This window comes from Mchenga conophoros, linkage group LG7, assembly GCF_057382185.1.
Source record: "Mchenga conophoros isolate Kocher_MC1m ecotype Shallow Benthic linkage group LG7, M_conophoros_male_GT1.1, whole genome shotgun sequence".
In the NCBI taxonomy this organism is placed as follows: Eukaryota; Metazoa; Chordata; class Actinopteri; order Cichliformes; family Cichlidae; genus Mchenga; species Mchenga conophoros.
The window spans coordinates 55,931,978-55,955,501 of NC_140532.1; the positions used below are offsets into that span (position 1 = coordinate 55,931,978).

Genomic DNA, 23,524 nt, shown 5'->3' on the forward strand with positions numbered 1-23,524 from the left:
GGGCCCGTTCAGCCTCCTGTCTCCGCTGGAGGGTCCGAGGGGCCCGTTCAGCCTCACGCCGCATCAGCTGGAGGGCCCGAGGAGCCTGTCCAGCCGCCATCTGCAACCTCGCCTGGCCCGGCCTCCGAGTCTTCGTCTGCCGCAGCCTCCTCTTCAGCTGCCTCGTCTGGTCCAGCATCCTCATCAGCTGCCTCGTCTGGTCCAGCATCCTCATCAGCTGCCTCGTCTGGTCCAGCATCCTCATCAGCTGCCTCGTCTGGTCCAGCATCCTCATCAGCTGCCTCGTCTGGTCCAGCATCCTCATCAGCTGCCTCGTCTGGTCCAGCATCCTCATCAGCTGCCTCGTCTGGTCCAGCATCCTCATCAGCTGCCTCGTCTGGTCCAGCATCCTCATCAGCTGCCTCGTCTGGTCCAGCATCCTCATCAGCTGCCTCGTCTGGTCCAGCATCCTCATCAGCTGCCTCGTCTGGTCCAGCATCCTCATCAGCTGCCTCGTCTGGTCCAGCATCCTCATCAGCTGCCTCGTCTGGTCCAGCATCCTCATCAGCTGCCTCGTCTGGTCCAGCATCCTCATCAGCTGCCTCGTCTGGTCCAGCATCCTCATCAGCTGCCTCGTCTGGCCCTGCGCCCACCGGGCCATGGCCGGCACGCCTGGGACTGGAGGGCCGCCGCTGCCGTCCGCGCGGTCGGCCTCCTGAACTGTTTCCGCGTCGCCGCCGTTGCCTCGCGCGCGGCCGGCCTCCTGAACTGTTTCCGCGTCGCCGCCGTTGCCTCGCGCGCGGTCGGCCTCCTGAACTGTTTCCGCGTCTCCGCCGTTGCCTTCCGCATGGTCGGCCCCCTGAACTGCTCTGTGTTTGGGTTATTTTCTTGGGCTCCGGTGTTTGCTGTGCTCTTCTTTTGTTTTCTGTTCCGGGCCCTCCGTCCTGGGCCCCCGCCGCCCGCCCTGGGTTGTTTTCTGTTTGGTTTTGTTTTTCTGTGTTTGGGCTGTCTGGAGCCAGCCCTTGAGGGGGGGGTACTGTCATGGTCCTGGGCCATGTTGGCCCAGTGTTCTTAGTTTCCTTGTATGTTTGTATTTTATTCCATGCTTCCCCTGCCCATTATGTCTAAGTTCTCCCCGTGCTCTCTCTTCCCCCTGTGTGCCCTCTATGTATTTATGAGCCCTCGTCCCCTTTCGTGTTTATTCCATGTCTCCCCTGCCTGTTACGTTGGTGTTCTACTCGTGCTCTCTCTCCTCCTGTACTTCCTGTTTCACCTCTCCCGTCAGTGTTCAGTTCACCCCGCCCTGTCTCGTTATGATTATCAGTGTCACCTGTGTTCCCCGTGTGTTCCCACTTCCCTCGTTAACCCTCTGTGTATTTCTGTCTGCGTCTCCCTCTGTTCAGTGTGACGTCGTCCCTCATGCCGTGTGTGGATCTCCCTGTGTCTCTCTGTGAATTCTTAGTTTGTGGTTCCCAGTTTAGTTTAGTTTGTATATTTGTTCTGCCAGCGAATAAAGCTGAGTTTTGAGTTCATCCCCTCGTGCCTGTGAGTCCTGCATTTTGGGTCCTACTCCTGCCTGCCGCACGGCGATTCATGACACTCATAGTCTAATGAAGAAGAAGTGGAAATTGTTTTAGTTTGTCAGCAAATCAAAGTGAAAGTAATTTTATTGATTGAACAGGTGTTCCCGGCCTGTGTTCTGTGTTCTAGTAGCTGCAATTTCAGCAGTGTGAAAGCAACTTGGAGCAGACTAGAATTAAGTTTATTACAATAAAGACATTTATGCTTTTTCTGCATCAACAACTAACTACGTGCAAATTCTAGAGATATTACAATGCACAGTTTGTACTGCTCTTTACCGATGGTTTCATTTGCAATGTTAGTAAAGCTTAAGAACTTGCACATATAAAACATAGTCACCCAGCACTCGAAAGATGCTCTAAATAAAAAATTTATAGATTTGATTTAGTTAAAAGATTTAATAAAAATAAAGATAAATTACCATGATGATTTAGCCAGGTAAAAAACAGCCATTGAAAACTTAGATTATAAACTCGACATATCTTGCCAACCTAGCCAGAATCCTCTGGTTTGTTATGCAATTTGTTATATGAATAGATTAACTACCTATGTACCAAATCTTGAATTAACAAATAAAATTGGAATTTTTATCTGTTCTTCCAAGTTGTGCATTTCAGTCCTCTTTAGGATGTCACAGTTTGCAGGATTATTGGACACTGGGATTAAATATTGATATAGTCATAGTTTTTGCTAATCTTTAAGGATCTTTAGGGATTTTTTTGTTTTTATTTTAGCTTCTACAGTTATCTTAGACTTTGGTTTTTCCTTGTTTTTCAGTAAAATATATGTCTGTAGGTTGTAAGATCTGAACCACATAAAAACATGCATACACGCAAGCCATACCTACCCACATCATGAATGAAGCGTTCAATCTTAGACTGCATGCCCCAGTATCTGAACTCTACTTTGCACAGCTTGTAGGCACACATGACAGAACTCTGACCCAGGTTCTGGCCAATTTCCTCAATCCAGTCCTCTGACAATGGACCCCGTTTAGTCTTGACTGACTGATACAGCTTAGGGTCTTCTTCCACGAGGTACTCATGAGGAGGTATGTAGTCCTTGACGATGTCTATGGGGTCTACAAGGGAAACAAAGACATAATGAATTGCTAAACTGAGGCAGATTCAAGCAGCAGGTATGTCTCAATGTCCTCACTCACCTCAAGAAAAGAATGTGATTTTATGTGTGTGTCTTTTATGTAATCAGTCCCTGCCGGGATCGTGTCTGGAGCTGACTGCACATTTTCCCTGCACCCCAGTGAATTTTAGTATGCGGAGGCTCAACACAAGCTCTTACACTCCACAGCCTACATCCCCTCTGCACCACACTGTCAGCGCTTTCATTGCAAATAACTCTGTGTAAATTCGATTTCTGATCCTGCTTATGAGGAGACGACGACCAGGCAGTTGATCCCAGAGGCACAATTTTAGTAATGGTGCAGAGAGAGTGAGTTTTTAAGTGTGCATGACGATAAACTTACCAATAGTCCTCTGTCTTTTCTCAGCAGAGGACATATTGAAGACATCCACTTGATTTCCAGTATCTGGTTTATAATAAGTCTCAATGTCTATAGAAAATTTCTCAACAAAGGGACAGGTATACCTGAGGAAAGAAAAAGAAATTGTTGCTTTGGATGGAAAAGCAATATGAGCAGCTGGGTCTCCAGAAGTAGAGCCAGTTATCTACAAGATGGGGGGTTGATGGCTCAATCCCTCTAGGGGAACTATGCTCCCCTAGTTTACATATCAAAGTACCCTTGGGCAAGATGCCAAGCCCTGAATTGACCTCGAAGTATCCATCAGAGTGTGAGTGTCAGTGTGTAAGAATGTTTATTAAGTGCTTAGATGCAGAAAAGAGCAGTTTATATAAAGCAGTATTAGTAGTGCAAGTGTATATGACAGGGTGAATGAGCCTTGTAGTAAGAAAACGCTTTGAGCACAAAATCACTGCTATTGAAAGTAATAATCCTAATTTCCAATTCAAAATCATATGAAGTGTGAATGCAGTGTCACAATCTAGGATTGTCAGAGGCAATAGTGAAAAGCTGCTCTGGCATCTTCACATGGTTGAAACAATACAAGAACCAGTGTTTGGGTTCTTTGCTAGAAGTCATTGGTGGTATCATGCATCAGTTAACAGGATCCTTCATCCCAAGTCAATATTAGATCTCATGACCCCCCCAATGATGCATAGGCAATTAGATATCTTCAAGTGAAAGTCAACAGAAACCAAGCACAACAATTCACTGAATATCCCATGCTCAGCATCCTTTCAAGAAATTGCAATGGGCTGCATTTTAACAGCCTGGTCCTAAGACAGGGACCTCCAGGGTGGAAATGGTTAAAGTTACTAGTAAGTGCATCTCCTTTAAAATGTAGCTGAGCATCAGCAGAAAAAAGCCTAAGCTGAAGTAAAGTGCAGCACCTGTAAGCAGAGCTCATGTAAAATGCTGCAAATCAGCATCAGTTGTAAAGTAAAAAGTGGTGCCAATAAAATTCCCTTAACACTTGATGGGCTTAGAAAGCAGTTGGAGTGGCTGGTTCCAACACATTAAGTCATCAGGATGATATTCAAAGTTGGCAGCAAATGAATATGTGGTCATGCAGCTGAAGTTGTTGTATTTAAAAAAAGAAAAAAGAAAGAAAGAACACACTGCCATCAGCAGATAATAATAAAAAGAACATAATAAAAACCATTAACAACATTTTATCTCTGAAAGGTCAGCATTTCTACTTCAGATAAAGCCAACCTCATGTAACGTACGCTTAAGCATTAAGAGGGAGCAACTGTTTTACAAGAGGCACAGGGGGACAGTTTTATAATGTGTTCCCCGGAAATAAAATTCCATCACTTTATTTTCTGTATCTGTGGTTCCCTCACCGGGTTCGCGTATAGGGGTAAGCATTCCAAGACTCCTCTTCCACTCGAAGGGCAGCTTGAGGCAGAATGGCACAAAACCAGGATGGGATGTGTTTGCCGATGTGATAGACCTTGTGAGTGTACTGACCCGAGCCGCCAGGGCCGTCCTCATATGGTTTGTTCTCCAGGATCTCCACCCCACTGCCCTCACCACAACTTTCTTGTCTGCTCTTTTTCTGCAAGACAGCAAATATGAAGAGGTCTAAAGTATAAAGCTGTTGAGATTAATCAAGATGCAAATAGTATGTGTAAAAGAACTCAATATACAGCCACAATGGTGTTCACGTTAGAGTATTACATTAGTATCACATACACACATTATATTAATAATAATAATGTAGCATCAGCTAATTTTACATGTATTTGCATGTTATACTCTACTGGACTCCAAAAGTGTTGGATCACATCAAAACCCAAGATATTTATTCGTAAGCCTGGAATTCAGAAATATTTCAAAACACAAGAGATGAAATGCAAAAAGAACTTCAGACAATTAAAACAAATTTTCTCAGTGACCATAATTCCTTAGTACAAAAGGTCAGATTCCCTCAAGTTATATTTTTGTCTATATAAGCAGTGTTCAGACGAAGCTCAGGTAGAAGCTCACATACAGTTAGGTCCATAATTTGTTGAACAAGGACACAGTTTGTCTCTGTACACCACCTCAGCAGTATCCCTCAGTATTGGTCTCTGAGGAGATGTAGTATCTTTAAAGCATTTTTCAGTCGGAGGAAAAATGTCCAACACTGGAAATATACTGCAGTAACAGAAAGAGATTTCCACCTGCCTGAACATGTTGAACATTATGACAATGGCTATCATCACTGACATTACAAGAATTCATTTGTTACACGTTACAGTTCTGTTTCCTCTTTATTAGGGGTGTGATTGTACACTTTAGATCCTGCCTCCAACATACAAAACCTACATGACTTCACTTCCACTTTCCCATGTTGTAAAACTCAGTGCTGACATCATTGCTGTAGTCCAATCATCTTTCTGCCTCCCTTCACTCTGAGTGAACTCAGCCCACCTTCAATCAGTCTCCTCTCTGCATATTTTAAATCACACCACTCATCTTTCATTCTCCCTTGCAGACTCCTTCGTGCAACCCAACTCCCCCTCATCTCTGCCTTACGCAAGTCACTTCATCCAAGTTTTCAACGTATCCTGTCCTAATTCATTTTATTCTACTGTGATGGGTCATCGGCATCTAATCGCCAAATACCATAACTTAAAATCATCATGAATTATGTTTAGTTCTCTCTATTGATCTCTCCTCAGTGAAATAAGACATATCCCAAAAGAGCACCTTTGTTAACTAAGAGTGGTGTAATTTCAAAAAACACTTTTTTCTTTGTTAATTTCAATGAATTGCTTAAATAAGCATGTCTCTTTGAAAATAACTCTGTTCCTTCATATTCTATAAAGAGCCAAGAGTGTTTCTTATCATTAATATCCTGTCAACTATGGTATGTTTTTAGGGGACTAATAAATTGAAATAACAGATCACTTGCAAAAACTGGTATCACAAGCTTTTTATACTGCTGAATGATAAAGGTCCTTAAATTGTACTTTTCCTGGCTCAGACCTTGGTTTTGATTAATGAACAACTTGCAGCTGGGACTGGTGTCCACACACTCGCTTCTTTCTATAAACTTCCAATTAAACCCCTGCTAGCCTTACGCAGCACTCCTGTCTGTCACTGCCCAACCTTGTGATTACATCACAGAGCTGGATGATGCAGCAGAGCCGATGTGATGAGGTGGAAAGAAAAAGCTGCCACATGGAACAAGAAAGGTCTGCCTCTCCATTATATAAGACACCAGTTTTCTCTACTTCGCCCACCCTATTCCTCTACTGTTCAGAGTTTTCCATCTTCTTTGGCTTTGAACAACACCTCTGTTTGATGTTACACTGTGAAGAGTTATGTTAACAGCAGATTCAGTTTGCGTATTTTGAGTAGATCTTGCTTTAAATGCAGCATTTTGCAGATTTTCCTCAGGTTAGGAGGATCGTCCTCATTAGGAGGAACTTTCAGGTGTTTTATGAAGTCTCAGTCCTAGCTCATCACTGAAAGAGGAAAGCTGAGTCAGCGTGATCTAGTCTGAGCAGATTATCTGATCTGATGCCTTATGCTAAATGGGAATATTAGTAGGATAGTCTTCGACCTGTTCTACATGATAATAGGTTTGTAGAAAATATTGTTTTAGGGCAAAAAACTGAATAAAAACTCATTGGTTACCGGGTGATTGCACAAATTTCTTTTCACATTTAGTGAATGATTTCAAGTAGCTGCAAAAAGCAACTGGTCACCCAGAAGTTGAGCGTGCAACACAACACCTCTGGCCAACTACTTTTGATCAAAAGGCGATTTCACAGGTCACTTAGTGGGAAGCAAAATATTTGTTACCAAAAAAGTCAGTTCATTACAAATTAAGGTTTGGATTTCAATGGAATATCCTGAAATACCAACCAAAACAATACATTTCTGATTGTATTTTTTATGCATCTATATAATAACAATCTGAGAAGTGCATAACAGTAGATCATACAGTAATATTTTGAATCTGTTATCAACCTCGCATCTTTTCATCTAATCCAGACTAAATGAGACAGACATAGGGGAGGTAAAATCAGCATGGAACTTCCCCCAATAAAAGGCAGCAGATGGTTCAGCCACATAGATCCCACCGAGTGTTGTATTAATCCTGCTGCTCTACAGACAACTGGTCTGGAATTACAGTTTCCGTTTATAAAGAGCCTACATCTCCTTACAAGGCTCTCCTTTTGTACACATCCACCTTTATGTGGCTTATTAAATATATGAAAACCCTCCAGGATCTGATAATAGAAGCTCAGTTACCTACATAAGAATCACAATCTACCAGGGTGGAAAGTGAACTTAAAATTTTAACATCTGCCAGCCACTGGCAGGCAAATGTTCACATTCACACAGTAAAGGATTGTTTGGTGTTTAAAACCACTTTTATATTTTACCATCCTTTGGCTTGTGACTGGAGCTAATTTCCAAAATGACTGCAGTGATTACATGAGAGATATCCATATTACTGGATTTAGTTCTTTAGTTTTTCAGAGGGTCAGCGACTTTCATATAATTAACCTGCCATGCTTGGTTGAATATTTCAGACATAATAACACTGGTACAAAACTGTAGCTGGGCAGACTCATATTGGAACAGAAAACATTGAAATTGGAGTCTTGAAAAAAAAAGAAAAAGAAAACTTATTACCGCCAGCTAATAACTATCCAAGTCAGCACTGACACCATGGGTGCGGTGCATACATGTGTCATATAAACAATAGTCTATAATACTGGAAAATAAAAGAACTTTCCAAAAGAATATGTGATAATATGTTTATCTTTTTATACGTCTATATGTCTATAAGGACACTGATAAAGGGCATGGCTGCTATAATACACAGGTGTGCCAACAAAGGGAACAACAGTATCGCTGATTTGTATCTGCTAAGCCTGATCTTTGCTAATTCTAGTCACTGAAATGGACATGTTGATGTGTTTGTGGCGATAGCACCTTTTGGAGCACAAATAGAATGTTTTGCTGTGTGGCACAGCTAGAAAAAGACAGCTGCAGTTCAGTTTTGTTGAGTGAAATTCGATGATTTTATTTGTCTGATACTAATGCACCATTACCAATCTGTTTCTCTTTGTTGGACCCACATAGATTGTGGATGGAGATGCAACCCAAACTTCCTGCTAAGTCATCTGCTCTTTTGCTCTCTGTTATCTGGCTCCAAAAGTTAACATGGCAACAGTAAGAGCACTGATATTTCAAAATTCAGATTCCAGAAACCCCTGGTTGATGGTTATGTCCATGTTTGTTGTATGTGTATGACACCACAGTGTCAACCTGGGGCTTTTAGGGCAATATGAAGATCTGGGGTCTGAGGGTTGCCCATGCACTTTTAGCGGCAGTGATATACTAGTGATGTAAGAGTTAATTATCAGGTGTTACACTGTTCATGCAAACTGGGTATTTCTGGCTACAGCTTTTGCATCTTCCTACTCATTCAGAATGAATGACTGCACTGGCATTGTCTTGTGATTTTTGAAACATGATTGAAAAATGATTGAAAAGGCATTTCATTCCTGCCACTGTAATATGCTGCAGGTCGAGGAACGCACAACATGAATATAAATCATCATGATCATTACTAACGGCAAGAGTGGGGTGTTCAGGGTCAAGAAGGAGAGCTCAGATTGCAAAATGAGCTCTCTCTACTGAAGACTTTAGGGAGGTAATATCAGTACTGAAGGTCAGAGGAGGCAAACAGCTGGAAAATTGTAATAATCTAGCAGGTAATGTAATTTAGGTGAGGTGCTAAGAGCCTCAAATTACCATCCTTCTGTCTGCATACCTTCTGGGAAGTGAGCACACAGGATCTGTATTAATAACACTCATCTTCAATCCCAGAGCAGAAAAGAGGTACAGTGTAGAATATACAGGGTGCTCTGTGAATCTTTATTAACCCTTTAAGACCTACCATAGAACCAAGTCCGCCAGAGCTTATAGTATATTTTTACATGCTGTGGAGCCATTTTTTGGAGCATTTCAAGTTGCTATACATCAATACAACCATTATAGCCCAAATTTTAATAATATATCTGCATTAAGTGCATAGTAATTACATAAATTGTAAAAAAGTGCAATAAACTACAAAAAAATGTAAAATCGTTTTTGTTTTTTTAACATATATTTCTAGTTAGAGAAATTTAAGAGGCTTATCCCTCAAAACTGTAAATACAAAAAAGTTGCACAAACTAGTTTCCCACCACAGGAAATTTATTTTAAGTGTCTTCATAGTTTTATTTTTGAGATACACCAATTTTCATATACTGCAGGAAAAACGAAAAAATATATTATAGTGCAAATTTGCAAAATAACAGCATATGCATCAAAATAAAATATTTCCAGCAGTGCAATGTGAGTCCTCGGCATCCCAGAAACGACACAGAAAGTCATAAAGTCAAACATAACTTTTAAAAACACAAGTATAGGCTCATAAGGCCACAATGGTAAAAAAAACTACATTTCCGCAAAATGACATCACTTCCGGTTTCGGGCAGGTCATGACGGACATGCGACAGTTCACGCTGATGGACGTAGGAAGTGTTATGAACAGCTGATCGGATCGGCAAAGCATGTTTCTGGAATATTATGTTTTTGTTGCTGCAAGTGCTTTTTATGCAGTTTTTGCAAAGCCATATGTGGAAGGAAACTGTGACCTAGGACAAGCTGATGTGCATAAGATGTAAGTACAACTCCTCCGGTTTCATATGCAAAAAAAATTATTGCGCTAGCTTACTTGGTTGCAGTGCTACCGGGATTTGAAAATAGTTACACAAAATGGAGCGTGTCCACTCCGACCGGCTTTAAAGGGTTAAAACATAGGTAATCCTGGGGAATGTTGAGCCTGACAGAAAGTTCACAACAGGACTTCTCTAAACAATGGGTAGCTGGGGCCATCTTTAAGATACAGTTTATGCACAGAAAAATATGAATGGTTTTTACTTAAACTGACTGTGGCTATGTCCACACGTACCCGGGTATTTTTGCAAACGCAGATTTTTCTATGCGTTTGCACCTTTCGTCCACACGTAAACGGCGTTTTTGGTCACTGAAAACGGAGATTTTTAAAAACTCCAGCCAGGGTGGATATTTTCTAAAACTCAGTTTTTGCATTTAAGTGTGGACGAGAAAAACGGAGAAAACGCAGCGTCAAAGATGTGTGCCTTTTTTGACGTCACAGTGTGCGCCACGTTATTGTTTCGGTGAAATGAATTTCTACAATACTGTTACTGTTAATTGTAGTCTCTGCAGTGTTTAAATGCTTACATATACACACAGTTACTGTCCCTCCACACATACGACTCGGTTCTGCTTCCATGCCCCAGCTTTGTTTACTTTTTCCCACCGAGGCTTCTAGACTTCTGATTGGCCAACATTTCTACACGGTTAGGAATATAGCGCCACCTGCTGCTTTGGCATGTTCCTAGCAGCGTTTTCCTTCATTTCTGCCTTTATGTGTGGACGGGATTCTTTTTTAAAACGAAAACAGAAAATCTCCGTTTTCAAAAATACCCGTGTACGTGTGGACGTAGCCTGTGATTAAGTGTCTGAAAAGCCAAATTAATGGCTTTGTCAGTGGTGATTGAACTACTGAGTCTCTACAGTTGCTATTGATGGAGTTTGACACCATTAGACTACATTAATTAGATTGCATCTAATTAGCAGTTAATACGTGAAAACTTAATAAGTGAAAACTCAGAATTTGAATGCATTTCATTTGTCAGCTTTAAAATTCAAAAATTTGTATAGTTTACTAAGCTTTGCTCTGCAAAAAAATTAAAAACAATTTTATTGTTTTATTAGCAATAATATCTGATTCTAAAACAGGACACCTACACTCTACTTAGAGACCTCATATCATTTATGTATAGACTAAGCCTATGTTTGAATTCTGTTTTTATTTTTAATCTTTATTATCAAACCCTTAAAAATCCTTATTTTACCCCTCTGTGAACTAAACTACCAGACTAACGACTGTCCTTTTTATAATAGTGTTGCATTTGACTGTTATATTTTTATGTTTCTTATAGATTTTTAATCATGTTGTAGGTGGCACTCATATGGGGATCATTTTCTGTGGAAGAAAAATCATATTACCCATGAAACAATCCTTTTAGATTGGGACTGCCAACACCACCTCTTTCATGTGCGTGCAAGAAAACCCTGGGTTAATTTACCGAATTAATAACCAGCTTAACTTGACTGCTTATCCTGATTGTCAACATTAGGGTAAGTGAATACAGCTAACAAAAAGATACCCTGGATATGTTGAGCTGGCTAGTACAGGGCCAAATATATTTCTGTTACCCCACTTCAGAGTTCAGTTTTATAGTTTTATCTTCAGAGTTGAAGATAACTCTCTTTCTAAAACCCACTCAGGTTTAACAAACTCAGAGTTGTTAGCTGAAGCCCTGCACTGCTGTATTGGACTACATCCCCCTTTCAGCCCTTGCTGAATAACACAACCCACAGACATGAGTGTAGACATGCTGAGTAAATAGAAAAAGGACAAGCTCCAGGTCTCCTTGGAGATCTTACATGACTGTTTAACAGTCATGTCTGCTTACTTCTCAAATATTGTTTCTAATAACAGTCACAGGCCTCAATTGCTCTTTAGTATTTTTAATTCTGTCTTGGTGAGAAGCGGTGTAATGTTGATCAGGTTGTGGAAAAATTTTCTACTTTCAGATTTTCATCACATCTGGCTGGTAATTCCAAATTGCCCATAGGTGTGAATGTGAGAGTGAATGCTAGTCTGTATCTCTGTGTTTGCCCTGCAACAGACTGCCAACCTGTCCAAGGTGTACCCTGCCTCTCGCCCTATAGCAGGTGGGATAGGCTCAAGTTCTTCCTCCAGTGTGACATCACTTTAGATTATTGCATTTTATGGTCTGCATTTACTTTATTTTATTTGATCTTATTTTATTTATTGTCTTTTAATCTGGTGTGTTGGATTCTATTTTACTGGATTTTAAAACTTTTACTTGGCTATATATTTTCATTTAAAACACTTTGTTGAACTTTGTTATTCTAAATGCACTATATAAATACATTTGTGTTATATAAATAAATTTGACCTTGACTTTATCTGTATGTCCAGTTTGAGAACTGCTGCTAGCTTATGCAGACACTCGGACGACTCCCTCTGTGAATTGTAATAACCCAGCTTTGCTGAGGGTCGTGAGTCTGCCAGGCTGAAGTGTCCCTGAATAATTTATGTGACAACACAAGGTTAGCATAAACCAGGGGTAGCTAACTCCTCCCCTCAGCTCTTGGTGCCTTAGTAGAACCTCATGCATCAAACATTATGAGTGGCTGCTCAAAGGCTTCACACATTTCCTACCTTGGTCATTTTTCAAATCCAGTGCGTCAATCTGACACTGGCCACAAACAAAAGGTTGCTGTCAGCTTGCTGCTGAAGTAAAACAAAAATGCAATGGAAAATCCACCAACAAGTAGAAAAAACTGTAATAATCTCCTGTGGACAGATCATGGTCCCCAGAGGACAAAGCCCAGGGGTTGATAATTTCCTGTAGATAGTTTTTAATGACCTCTAATTAACAAAAGTGAGGGATGATATGTGAGATGGCTTCTAGAGAAACTGACACTGGCACTGACACAAACCCAGACAATCATTCGATATTCAAAAACTGCTACATATGTATTTTCTATATTCTGCAACTGCAGTCCTCCACACTTAGACGCACAAGTGAAAACGTATCACAGAACAGATATGATCCCAGTGGGAATAGGAGCTTTAGAGGCCGTAATTCCCATTTCCCTGGGAGAGACACTGCAGTAGATTCCAATCACATCATCAAAGGTCTCCTAAAACTGAGTCTTCAGAACAAATACACAGCTTAATGTCTTCTAAGATGAGCTGCTAACCCGCCTGTTGTCTTGGTGTATTTTGGATAAGTTTTTTTTTAAGTATTTATGAGCAGAAGATAGTCAGGAAAAAATTTACAACCTTGTATAAATTGATCTAATAATTTCCACATTTGAGAAGCTTAACGTGATTTTTTTTAAGAATGTTAGATAATAGTCCTGTAGTATGCATGATGATGGGATTGAACTGATATTTTAATGCTTTTTACCTTTTGGAAGGTAACTCGAGGAGTTAAAATTTATTTTTTTATTTTTTGGTCTTACCTGTTTAATTGTCTGTTGTAACTTAATTTCCAACAATATCTCAACATTTCACTAAATCACAGCTGTCCTTTCACTTGCTGTTTTTCTCAAAAACAAAATGATGGCAGCTGCTGCCTTGCTGCAGCTGATGTCACTGGTTACCATGGCAACTAGTGCCCAGCTGTGAAAGTGAGCAAGAGGCAACGTCCAGCACAAGTGTGTGTGTGTGTGTGTGTGTGTGTGTGTGTGTGTGTGTGTGTGTGTGTGTGTGTGTGTGTGTGTGTGTGTGTGTCTTACTTAATGTGCCAGTGGCAATACATTTAGAGGGTTTGGGGGAAAACATAAATATCAAACAGGCACTACCTGCTTTTATGCCATGAGGTCCAGCATATCTGAGACCACATCAAACAGCTGCAACACTTTCATGTATAAATGGAAATAATCTGAAGGTATGAGGATCCCAACTAAACCTTTAATTTAATAAAACATTTAGGAATACAAGTCGTAACTTGTAAAATTCACTTACAATTTGTCTTATCAACCCTTGTTAAGCTAAATTAATCCGCAGCCATTGTTCACCTCTAAGAAAAATGGCTGTATCTCATGAACACAGCTGAAGCAATAAAGGAACATGGTGGTGCTATAGCTCCTTTGGTTGAGCAGGTGACCCATATTCTAAAAAGCTGGGTTTGATTCGACTCCAGACCATGTTTTACATATCTTCCCACTTTCCTGACTACTCTCTGCAGTGACATTGGCCAAAAAAGAAATAAAAAGAAATAAAAAGAAATAAAGGAATTTCACAAGAGTGAAAAAGTTATTATGAGCAAAAAAGCCTTTCTGTGTGTCACAACATGGCTAGGCTTCACATCATACAGAGAGCAATTCATCAGGCTTTGTACACTGAGAGACAAAAATCCAGTTACGTTTCAGATAGACATTTTGACTCCAGTCAGCACAGGTGAGGGCTGGAGAAGAAGGCTGTCTAATAGTCTCAGAGCATCTCAGTGGTCTCTGAACTGATTCCCAGAAGGGAAGAATACTCGCACATGGTCAGCTCTGGACACTGCAGATGAACAGCTGTTCTTATTATACTAGTTTCTAGTATATCTGTTGGATGCATGCACACTTGTAGTGTATCCACAGTTACAACTAACTGCGGGGACAAAAGATTTTGATGATTCTGCAATTTTGCTGCCAGGCCACACACCACAAAGCGTTCAAGAAGCACCTGACAACCACAAAATTCTGGATTTATAGATTTTCTTCCCCCGTCACCTGACCTCTGGTGGTCTTGGACTTTAGTACCAGACTCTGTTTTTTTTCTGCAAGCATATTGAATATTGAATAACATTTTGTTAGAACACAATACACAGAGCAATGAGACACCACAATGAGGGCTAGATGGTGGTTATGAATATTTCCCTGCTTATGTTTACTAAACAAAACTCACAGAGAGATCATTTTTATGCCCTTGTAACTATCTGCATTTGTATTTTCACACAATTACCAAGATAAACACAAGCCACAGGCATATGGAGCACCATCTGCTCTGCAGAACTCCACTGCCCCTGTGACCATTTACTCATGTTCCCTTAGTGCTCTTGTCCTGGTACAGACCCACACAGCTGACCTCTGCCACCATGACATAAAAAACCTGAACTTCTACCTGGTTTAGTGCCCCAGGTCAAGAAAATTACTCTACGCCCTGTACTATAATTTTTTTTAATTTAATTCCTCTCAGGTATACTTATTATTTCCTTTGAAGACAGAAAAATTAGAGAATGTGCTCCACAAATATTTGAGTATATAAATTATTTAAAAATAAATGAATTTTAAAAATCACATAATGCAACTTCTCATTTAAAGTTTTGATTTTACAGCAAAGGAAAAAGACATCTAGACGGGAGCATACAAGTTATATGAGTTGCAATTTCTGATTTTTAAAACAGTTTAATACAAATTCTGAAGCCAAAATGATGCCATTATTTATTTTACACACACCTTGTCTGCAGCTTTTATCTCCAAATTCTATAACAAAATAATATATAATAATTAGAAAATAAAAAAGTATTCAAATTACTTGTAGTGTGTCTAATTTATTTTTACTGTTCACAGTTCAGTCCATACCTGTAAGTGTTTGGACAAATACACATTTTTTTTATTTTGCCTTGGACCAACCACAATGGATTCTAGACCAAACAACCAGAAACGTGGTTTAATTGATTAGGAATTACAACACAGTGCACTATTTTCAGAGGTAATAGCATCTGAATTGATAAACAAGAGTGTCACAGCCAGGTGAGGGCCGTTTAAGCAGGTAAAGTAGAGTAGTGTTTCACTTGTATTTACATTTGGTTCACTGACTTACCTTATATTTAAAACGATGCTAATTTTTCCACTTTTAATTGAATCTCTGAAAACGTGGGACTGTGTATAAACATGTAATTGCATGACACATGCGTCTTTTAATATAAATGCTTAGTTTTTAATAGTGTCCAGCCGTAGCAGCGCCACATCTAAGTGAAACCAGGTGAAATGAACCTAAATACATGTGTAATGTTTGTAAGGCTGTGTGAGGAAAACTACTCACCTGGATCATGTAGAGCTGAGCAATGCGGTACTCCTCCACACTCATAGGCATGGGGATCCGATACTCCTTGATCAGCATGGCTGTGCTTGAGTTGAGCCGACACAGTTAGTGTGTGTGTCCAAAGAGGAAGCAGCGCGTGAAGGTAGATGCTCCTGTCAGTCGGCTTTGCTACCCAAGCTGCATGTTCAAGCAGGAAGAACGGGACTCATTATTCACACCTGAAACAGAGGAAAAATGTCCTTTCAGCTTCCAGAGTTACAGACAAAACACAGGAAGAGTTTGCATGTTTGTCTCAAGGATTAACACCCCCCCCTCCTTCTACATACGCAAGCCAACACATACAAGGTAATCCACTGACCCAGGAAACGCGCTGAAATCCCCCAGCAACCTAAATCCCAACTCTGACTACAGACCAAAGATGCAACCAAGTTGTGTTCAGTGCTGCCTTTTAAATTACTCTTCTTGTCTAGTGATAGAAAGCGCATGTATTCAAGTATCAGAGAGCCACAGTGCTCAGGTATTATACTTCTACTTATAGTGCATTTCAGATTGAAAGGTTGTACTACTTAAAGTTATTAGACATTTTATTTACATTATTACATAGGGGGGAAAACATATAAGCTGTTCATTTAAAATAATACATTCCATAAAAGTTTCCTGGCATTATCTGGTTCACTTGTCCCCATAGAGCAGGTTTGGCCAACATTTTAATTCCAGAGTTCTACTGATGCTGATTTAGATGAAGTGAGCAAAAGGCCGCATTCTTTTTGTTTCTCTTTTACATGTGTGTTAGCTAAACCGAGATGGGCCCAGGCTATGGGTTGTATTTTTCCCATGTGTACCTTAGAGAGACTGACATGCTGGATGACTGCTCCTCGCTGAGCCTGTGATCTCTATTCTGTCGCCAAGTGCTTTTGCTGGGGTTCTCTCTCTGATTGTAGCACCTTTACCTTTACCCCAACAATACAAAGCTTCTTGAGGTGACTATTGTTGATACTATTGACTGGTGCTACACTATAAATAAAACCGAATTGATCTGTTGGCTTGCATATTAAAATACATTTTTAAATAACCAGTTTTCTGCAGTTAAATTACCATTCAAATGAGGGAATTTTAAATGCAAAAGTAACTTTAGACTTTTAAAAAGGCAGCTCATCTGATCTCTATGAGTCTGACAGCTCTGTGGAAGGTGGAACCAAATGTTTTGACTCATGTGCTCCATTAAAAAAATAAATAAATAAACCAAAACCGCCATCTTTACTTTACACACTTGTGGATATGTAAAGCGCTTTGGGGTCCTTAGGGACTAGTAAAGCGCTATATAAATACAGACCATTTACCATTTACCATTTACATCATTATCCATCTATCCAAACAGTGCTGTGAGAGTGAGGGTGATGTACCGCTTATTCCACCTGCCGTTAAACAACCAGAGGAGGGTCACATGACAGTGAATGCTTAATCTTAGGCAGATGATGGTGGACAGTAAATCTAATGCTGAGAGGGGAAAGGGTTAAGGTAAGGAGCTGATGTCAAATGCGAAGTGTGTGTCTGTCCATCTGTGCATGACTAAGCTGTGCATGTTTGTTCAAGCTTCTATAGCAAATGAACTGCAGTGGTCAGGAAGTGTAGATTGACATTAAAGACTTCCTGCAGTCTTCATTTGCTTATTATTGTATTTAAGTTACAGCCATTTTTAAAATCTGTCAAATGACAGTAAAAGCCCAGCTGATAAACCACAGAATTTGAAGGTTGTTTTTTTTTTTTTTTGGAACGGCAGAATTCTGAGAAAGAAAAAACTGAATTATAAAAACAAAAACTCAGAATTCTGCAATTAATGTCAGAATTCTGGGGGGAAGAAAATCCAAAACGCCATCTGTTTTTTTTCCAGATTTTTCATACAAGTTCCAGCCCAGTCTCATGGAAAACAGGAAACTGTGAAATCGTTATGGATTTTTTTTTTTTGGTTTACGTTTATAAGAAGGTCACATTATATTGTCTTTAGCGAAGATGTGTCACCCTGGCAACCAAGAATACAAAGCTTTGAAAAAACAAATGTAAGCTTTTATTATGGTCTAACCTTAAATAGCTTTTGCTTCTAAGTTTTTGCTTATATTTTTAATATTCCAATTTGATTGCCAGCACTGCAAACAGGAAAATCTGACCAGAAAAACTATTACAAGATGTAAAACAACTGCATGGCAGGGGGGTTGTTTTATTTGTCTGAACAGTCCATGCCCCAGGAGCAGTTACATGATTCAGATCTATGCCCAATACTATACTTTTAAATCATTTCATTCAAAGATTGATTTCTTTTACACACATCTACAATGGATAAATAATAACAAACAACAGGAGCAGGTATAAAATATTTGTCTGACTCAACAACAGAACGAACAGTGAAATCCAAGCTGCCCTCCAGAGGCTGTAATGCATGACCTTATTTACAATGCAGAGACAGTTTGTGCTCTGGAGCAGTTACAGCAGAGAAACTGAGTGACATTTCTCACTGACTCCTGTGAAGAGTGAGTCCTTGGCCCACAGAACAGCTGCTATGCAGCAAGAATCACTAAATCCACATAATGCAAAATGTGAGACAGTGGCAGATGAGCCCTGACATGTAGACATAAACAGACACATAGTGTCATGTATGATAAACTGGCTTTTTTTTTTTTTTTTTTTTTGGCAAAAGGATGTGAATTATAGAGGAGAGCTGCCAGGATATTACTGTAGGGGAAATGATTAGTTCACTGACAGAAAATGAATCAATTATTTTAAGAATGGGAGATGCTTTTTCTTAACAAACAAAATCATTTCAAGTAGTTTTAAATATAAGGATAGTCATTAACAGATTAGCTATCTTTCCTGGTTTGCATAGGTCTTGTGCACAAGTGTAGCAAATCTCAGGTTTATATGTAAGTTGTTAAAATAGTCTAAAGTTGCTTTTATTAACTACAGTACAAACAGCAGCTCCTACAAACAAAGAAGTCACATGATTTCCTATTAGAGGGGCTGCTTTTAGTGGTGAATTTGAAGCTAATTGCCACTGTCTTTGCAGGGCATTTTAGCATCTTTTAACTATAAGTTTACAATTCGTAGAGCAATGCTATAATAAGCCCCAATCAACATCTGCTCACCAGACACAACATTTCACTGTGGCACCAGGACAAAACCACATAATAAAGAAAGATTATCCTCTATAGACTCCAATAAGTGAGAATCCTACATGGTTCTCAGATCACCATGAAGGGCTGCATGTTGGATGGCACAAGATTTTCTTCAACTCAGTACCTAAAAATACAAAATCTTCTTGTACAACCCCATGGAGTTGTCTCTTGTTCATACATTTTAGAGTAACATTTTATTCAGCTTCTATCTTTAAACCAGACATCAAATAAGTTATGAACTAGAACAAGCGATCCATGTTTATTTTCTCAAACAGCAGATTGACTTCTTGCAAGTTTTAGCAGACAACATCACATCACCCCAGTCTTGACTTCTCTACATTAGCTTCCTGTATGTTTTAGAGTTGATTTTAACATCTAAGATGATCATTTTTAAGGCACCAGCTTGGTACCGAGCTGCACAGAAGAAATTTCGAACCAGTTTGCAGCCTCAGATCTTTAGGTGGGGCCGTCTGCCTGTTTCAAAGCCCAAACTTAAATCTACAGAAAGATAAAGATATGACTGCAGAAATTAGGCTTGAAAAATCAGAAACTTCCTTGAAACCACTTCTTCCAAAGCACATTTTTACAGGCTTGCTCCTTTGTGACGTCATTACAATTTTATTTCGTGTTTTATAGTCTTGTATTAACTGTTTATCATCTTTCACTTGTCTTCTTTATTATTTCTCTATATTTTACTCTTTTACTGCTAATTATTTTTTATTTTACTTTCTGTTTTTTATTATGTCTTCACTTGAACTTAATTGTATTGACCTTATTTGGCCCTAATATTTGGCTTTCTATCTGGAACTGCTTTTTCTGTTTGCCAAATTGCTTTGCAAACTCTATTTTTAAAAATACTGTACAACTAACATTTATTATAATCAAAATCACCAGTAAACTCAAACAGAGTGTTGACTCCATGCAGCAGCTAGGACGTTTCCTGGGTAGATTCAGAAGCTTTCCAATTGAGCTCAAAGCAGAAAATTACAGCTGGTCAGAGCCTGTGCCTGCCTATGCAGAGAAAAAGAAATGTCTCATCTGCACCTCTGAGAGGATGACTAGCTGCCAGCAGCCATCTATCAAAGTCCTATGTGATGGGAGGCTGAGAAAGTCTACAGCTAAACTGTACTAAATTTACAGCTGAAGCAGCTCTGGTCAAATAGAAACAGCAGCTTGTTCCTGTGCACCAAATTGGAGCTCAAGCTACTGTCTGGAAAAAGGCACACCCACCATTAGCCCCTTCGACCCACAGTCCAACAATAGATGCTGGTGTTTCAACCTGAATGACAAAGGTTGTGACAGCTCATCTCTGGGACAACTGCAGATAAAACCAGAACGTATGGGACACGATCTGCCACAACTTACAGGTTATTCCTCGTAAAATGGCAAATGCGACCTTGGACCTGAGCACAGTTAGGTTGAGGAACCAGACTAATGAATAATCTATGAAAAATTGTGTTTCTTTCAAATTGGTGATGGACGTAAGGATGGACAGACACACATCTCGCCATGGCACAAGCTAATCAAACACTTGTGCTAAAAAGCAAAAAGATTACAAGGCTACTTACAGCACATGTTGATGAGTTTGACAAACAACTTCGACTGATTCTCCAACCAGTTTGTTTGAGCACTAGGGTCAATAGAAATTAACAGAACATGAACATATTAGGTTTTTTCAAACTTGACACCCTCTCTCTACCCACTTCCACTTCATTTGTGTGTCCATGTGGAAGGTCCCCGTCACTGAGGACCATTCCATCCCAGTGAGTGGGTTATGAGATGATCCGCCAGCAAGTCTAGATTGATGCTAAAGATACTGACAATGTTCAGGGTCATGTTGGGCTCCTCATGGAAGATGCCCTGGACAAATGTAGCATACATGAGACTAACTGTATATTTATTAATAAACTGATCAAAGATAGACATTTTATCAAACAGGCACCAACAACATAAGCATTATGTTGCATATGCACCATTTCTCTAGTCTCTTAAGCTCTCAACTCTTAAACTAGCTTCCTGATCCTGGTTCTGTTCTTTTGATCGTTCATATTTTAGGCTCCATATCTAACAGACTTTTGCACATTCGATTCAAAACCAAGATGCCTACAATTCAAAGAAGCTGTTTAAAACCCACCTTAATGAGCACTGCTTCATTCAGCTGAGAATATTTAGTTTGTGAAAGGTGCATTGTCATCAAGTCCAGAATTCAACTTTTTTTTTTTTTTTTTTTGGCCTCACAAACACCTGAGGGGAAATCTCTGGCTCTGTAGCTACTAAATGGTGCATGATGGTCACCAGCTGGTCTTTGTGTGTGTCTGCTTTTTGCAGCTTTTGTTTGTTTGTTCGTTTTTTATAGTTGTCTTAAACCTGCTGCCAAACAGCCAACAGAAGCAGTGAAGCTGGAGCCAAACAGCTCTGTAGAGCCAAGAGCAGATCCAGGTTCAGGAGATAATTCTCCTGTCAGTGTTTTCATACTTTTATTACAGGCTTTGTTATTATGCGATTTTTTTCTAACAAAAAAAACCATGAATAATAGACCCACAAATAATTGGTTACTCTGACTTCCTCCTACAGTCCAAAAACATTAACTGCTCATTCTAAATTTTCTCTCAGTGTTAGACCTGAGATGGACTGGCCCTTCCATGGTGTACCCCACCTGCCACCTCTCACAACCAGCCTCCCTGAATTGAAGTGGTTAAGAAAAATGGATTGATTAATTTAAAATAAAATCCTCTTGTGGAGCTCTTTTTAAGCTTTCAGTTAGTTTATTTTCTGCACCTTACTTGTCTGCACATCTCATATTGAAGTTTTTTAAATTCCTGTTCCTCTGCCAAGTCCCCTGAGTCTGTGCAAAGTACATGGCCAATGTAGGTGACCCATAGGGGGAATCCACATGACACATCCACTCCAATGCATTTGTTCTCCTAATAAAGATATAAAAGAAGCAGAAGAGTTAGTTAGAATGAACAGTATGGCAAACTGTTACCTTTTGCTTAATCTTTTTCTACAAAAAATACGATTTCTGACTCAAAATAATGGAAATCTAAGCTATGTGTCCAATGCTCTCAGCTTACTTCAGGGGGATTCCCTGATCCCCTACTTAACGTGTTCCCTCACAGATCCTCAAACAAACCCTACGACCATGATATGAATAATGTGTTTCTGTCACAATCACATACACAACATCTAAGAGCAGGAGGCCAGTGCATCATCTGTTTCTTACACATCACAGTCGGATGCATCAGGATACATTTGATTTGATTCTTTGGCACTTAGAGGAGTCGTGCTGCACTGACAAGATCCCCCGATGGGATTGTGCTCTACATTCAGTAATCATAGCACACACTGATGTAAAACACACCACAACAGTCTTCACATGAGAACACATATGCTGGGGCACAACATCTGCCACATACACACAGACAAATCAACAGCAAGTCTGTTTCCCCCCTGGTTTCATGAGATACCCCAAGAGTCAAGTACTGTACTGTGTGCGCTTGTTGCGTAATTCAGTTTTCCTTCCACACTAGCTGCAGATGTGGATTTCATAGACAGGCATGTACTGCCTAATGATCCAGTAGGAAATTAGCAAACGATATTTGCGTTACTCTGTACAGAGCAGAGTCTCGTATGATGATTTGTTATCATAACTCAGGCATGAAAAACTCAGCGTGCAGCACATCATCACCACCCAGCTTGCAGCCACAGGACGTTAATGACATGATGTTTCACCAGATCTAAAGGTTTATATTTTGATTCTTTCAAGCTAAATAATCAACATGCAAGTTGGTTCACACAATTTGCAAGATGAGGTAATTTTCTTTCAGATATTTGGCTACAACCTGTAACTAGCATTTTCCCCACATCCACAGAGTTACAGTGTTTGATTATAGAAACGTTAAAAAAATAAGGTTTTTCTTTTTCTTTCTTTTTTAAAGTGGTATTTGATAAAGAAAACTGAATACTGCTAAAGCCCACACATCAAACATGAATCCATTACTTATTCACAGCCTTAGTTTCCCACCTGCAGATCCTCACTCCAGTCAGCCTTGACCACAGTGAACCACAGTCCAGCAGGCAGCATTTATGTTACCATCATGTCATTTACGTTCATAACAGTGCAGTTTGGAGGAGAAAACAAACGAATGCTCCATTTGGCAGTATTTCATGTATACAAGCAAATAATCATGTATAATCAAATAAATCATTTGGGTGTTTACCTCAAAGCTACCCAACTGATCCACTAAATACAGGCTTAGGGTCCATTGCAGATTCCAATCCTAAAGAGAATCCCAGCGCACGCACCCTCGCTTCCCTTCCTCTTCCGTCTTTGGTCAGCTTATCTTCACCGGTTCACCCCCGCTCTGGTAAGGAGCTTCACTTTCTAAATTCTCACAGTGAAATCAGAGAAGATATCGATTCTCTGTCTCTCCTCTATCTCCTTTCTCCTCCCATCCACCTCTATTTCTCTTCTGCGCTCCCTTTTCTGCCGTCTCCACCTCTTTGGGACTGAGGAAGCTTTGTTACCACGGAGACGCA

The 23,524-nt window shown here is 39.9% G+C and overlaps 1 protein-coding gene across 3 annotated transcripts in view; it reads right to left on the reverse strand.

Annotated features, from left to right (window-relative positions):
- pitpnm2 (phosphatidylinositol transfer protein, membrane-associated 2) overlaps window positions 1-23,524 on the reverse strand; it is a 52,523-nt gene extending 28,999 nt beyond the window's left edge. The window contains exons 1-5 of one of the 3 annotated variants that reach the window (XM_085280299.1): window positions 23,206-23,524; window positions 15,819-16,036; window positions 4,444-4,658; window positions 3,044-3,165; window positions 2,408-2,641 (exon numbers count right to left, since the gene is read on the reverse strand). In XM_085280299.1, coding sequence (XP_085136425.1) covers window positions 2,408-2,641; window positions 3,044-3,165; window positions 4,444-4,658; window positions 15,819-15,896 — 649 coding nt within the window. In that variant the 5' untranslated portion in view covers window positions 15,897-16,036; window positions 23,206-23,524. Of the gene's footprint in view, window positions 1-2,407; window positions 2,642-3,043; window positions 3,166-4,443; window positions 4,659-15,818; window positions 16,117-20,553; window positions 23,185-23,205 lie in introns of those variants that run through there. The other 2 variants (XM_085280298.1, XM_085280300.1) reach the window with 2 other exon arrangements.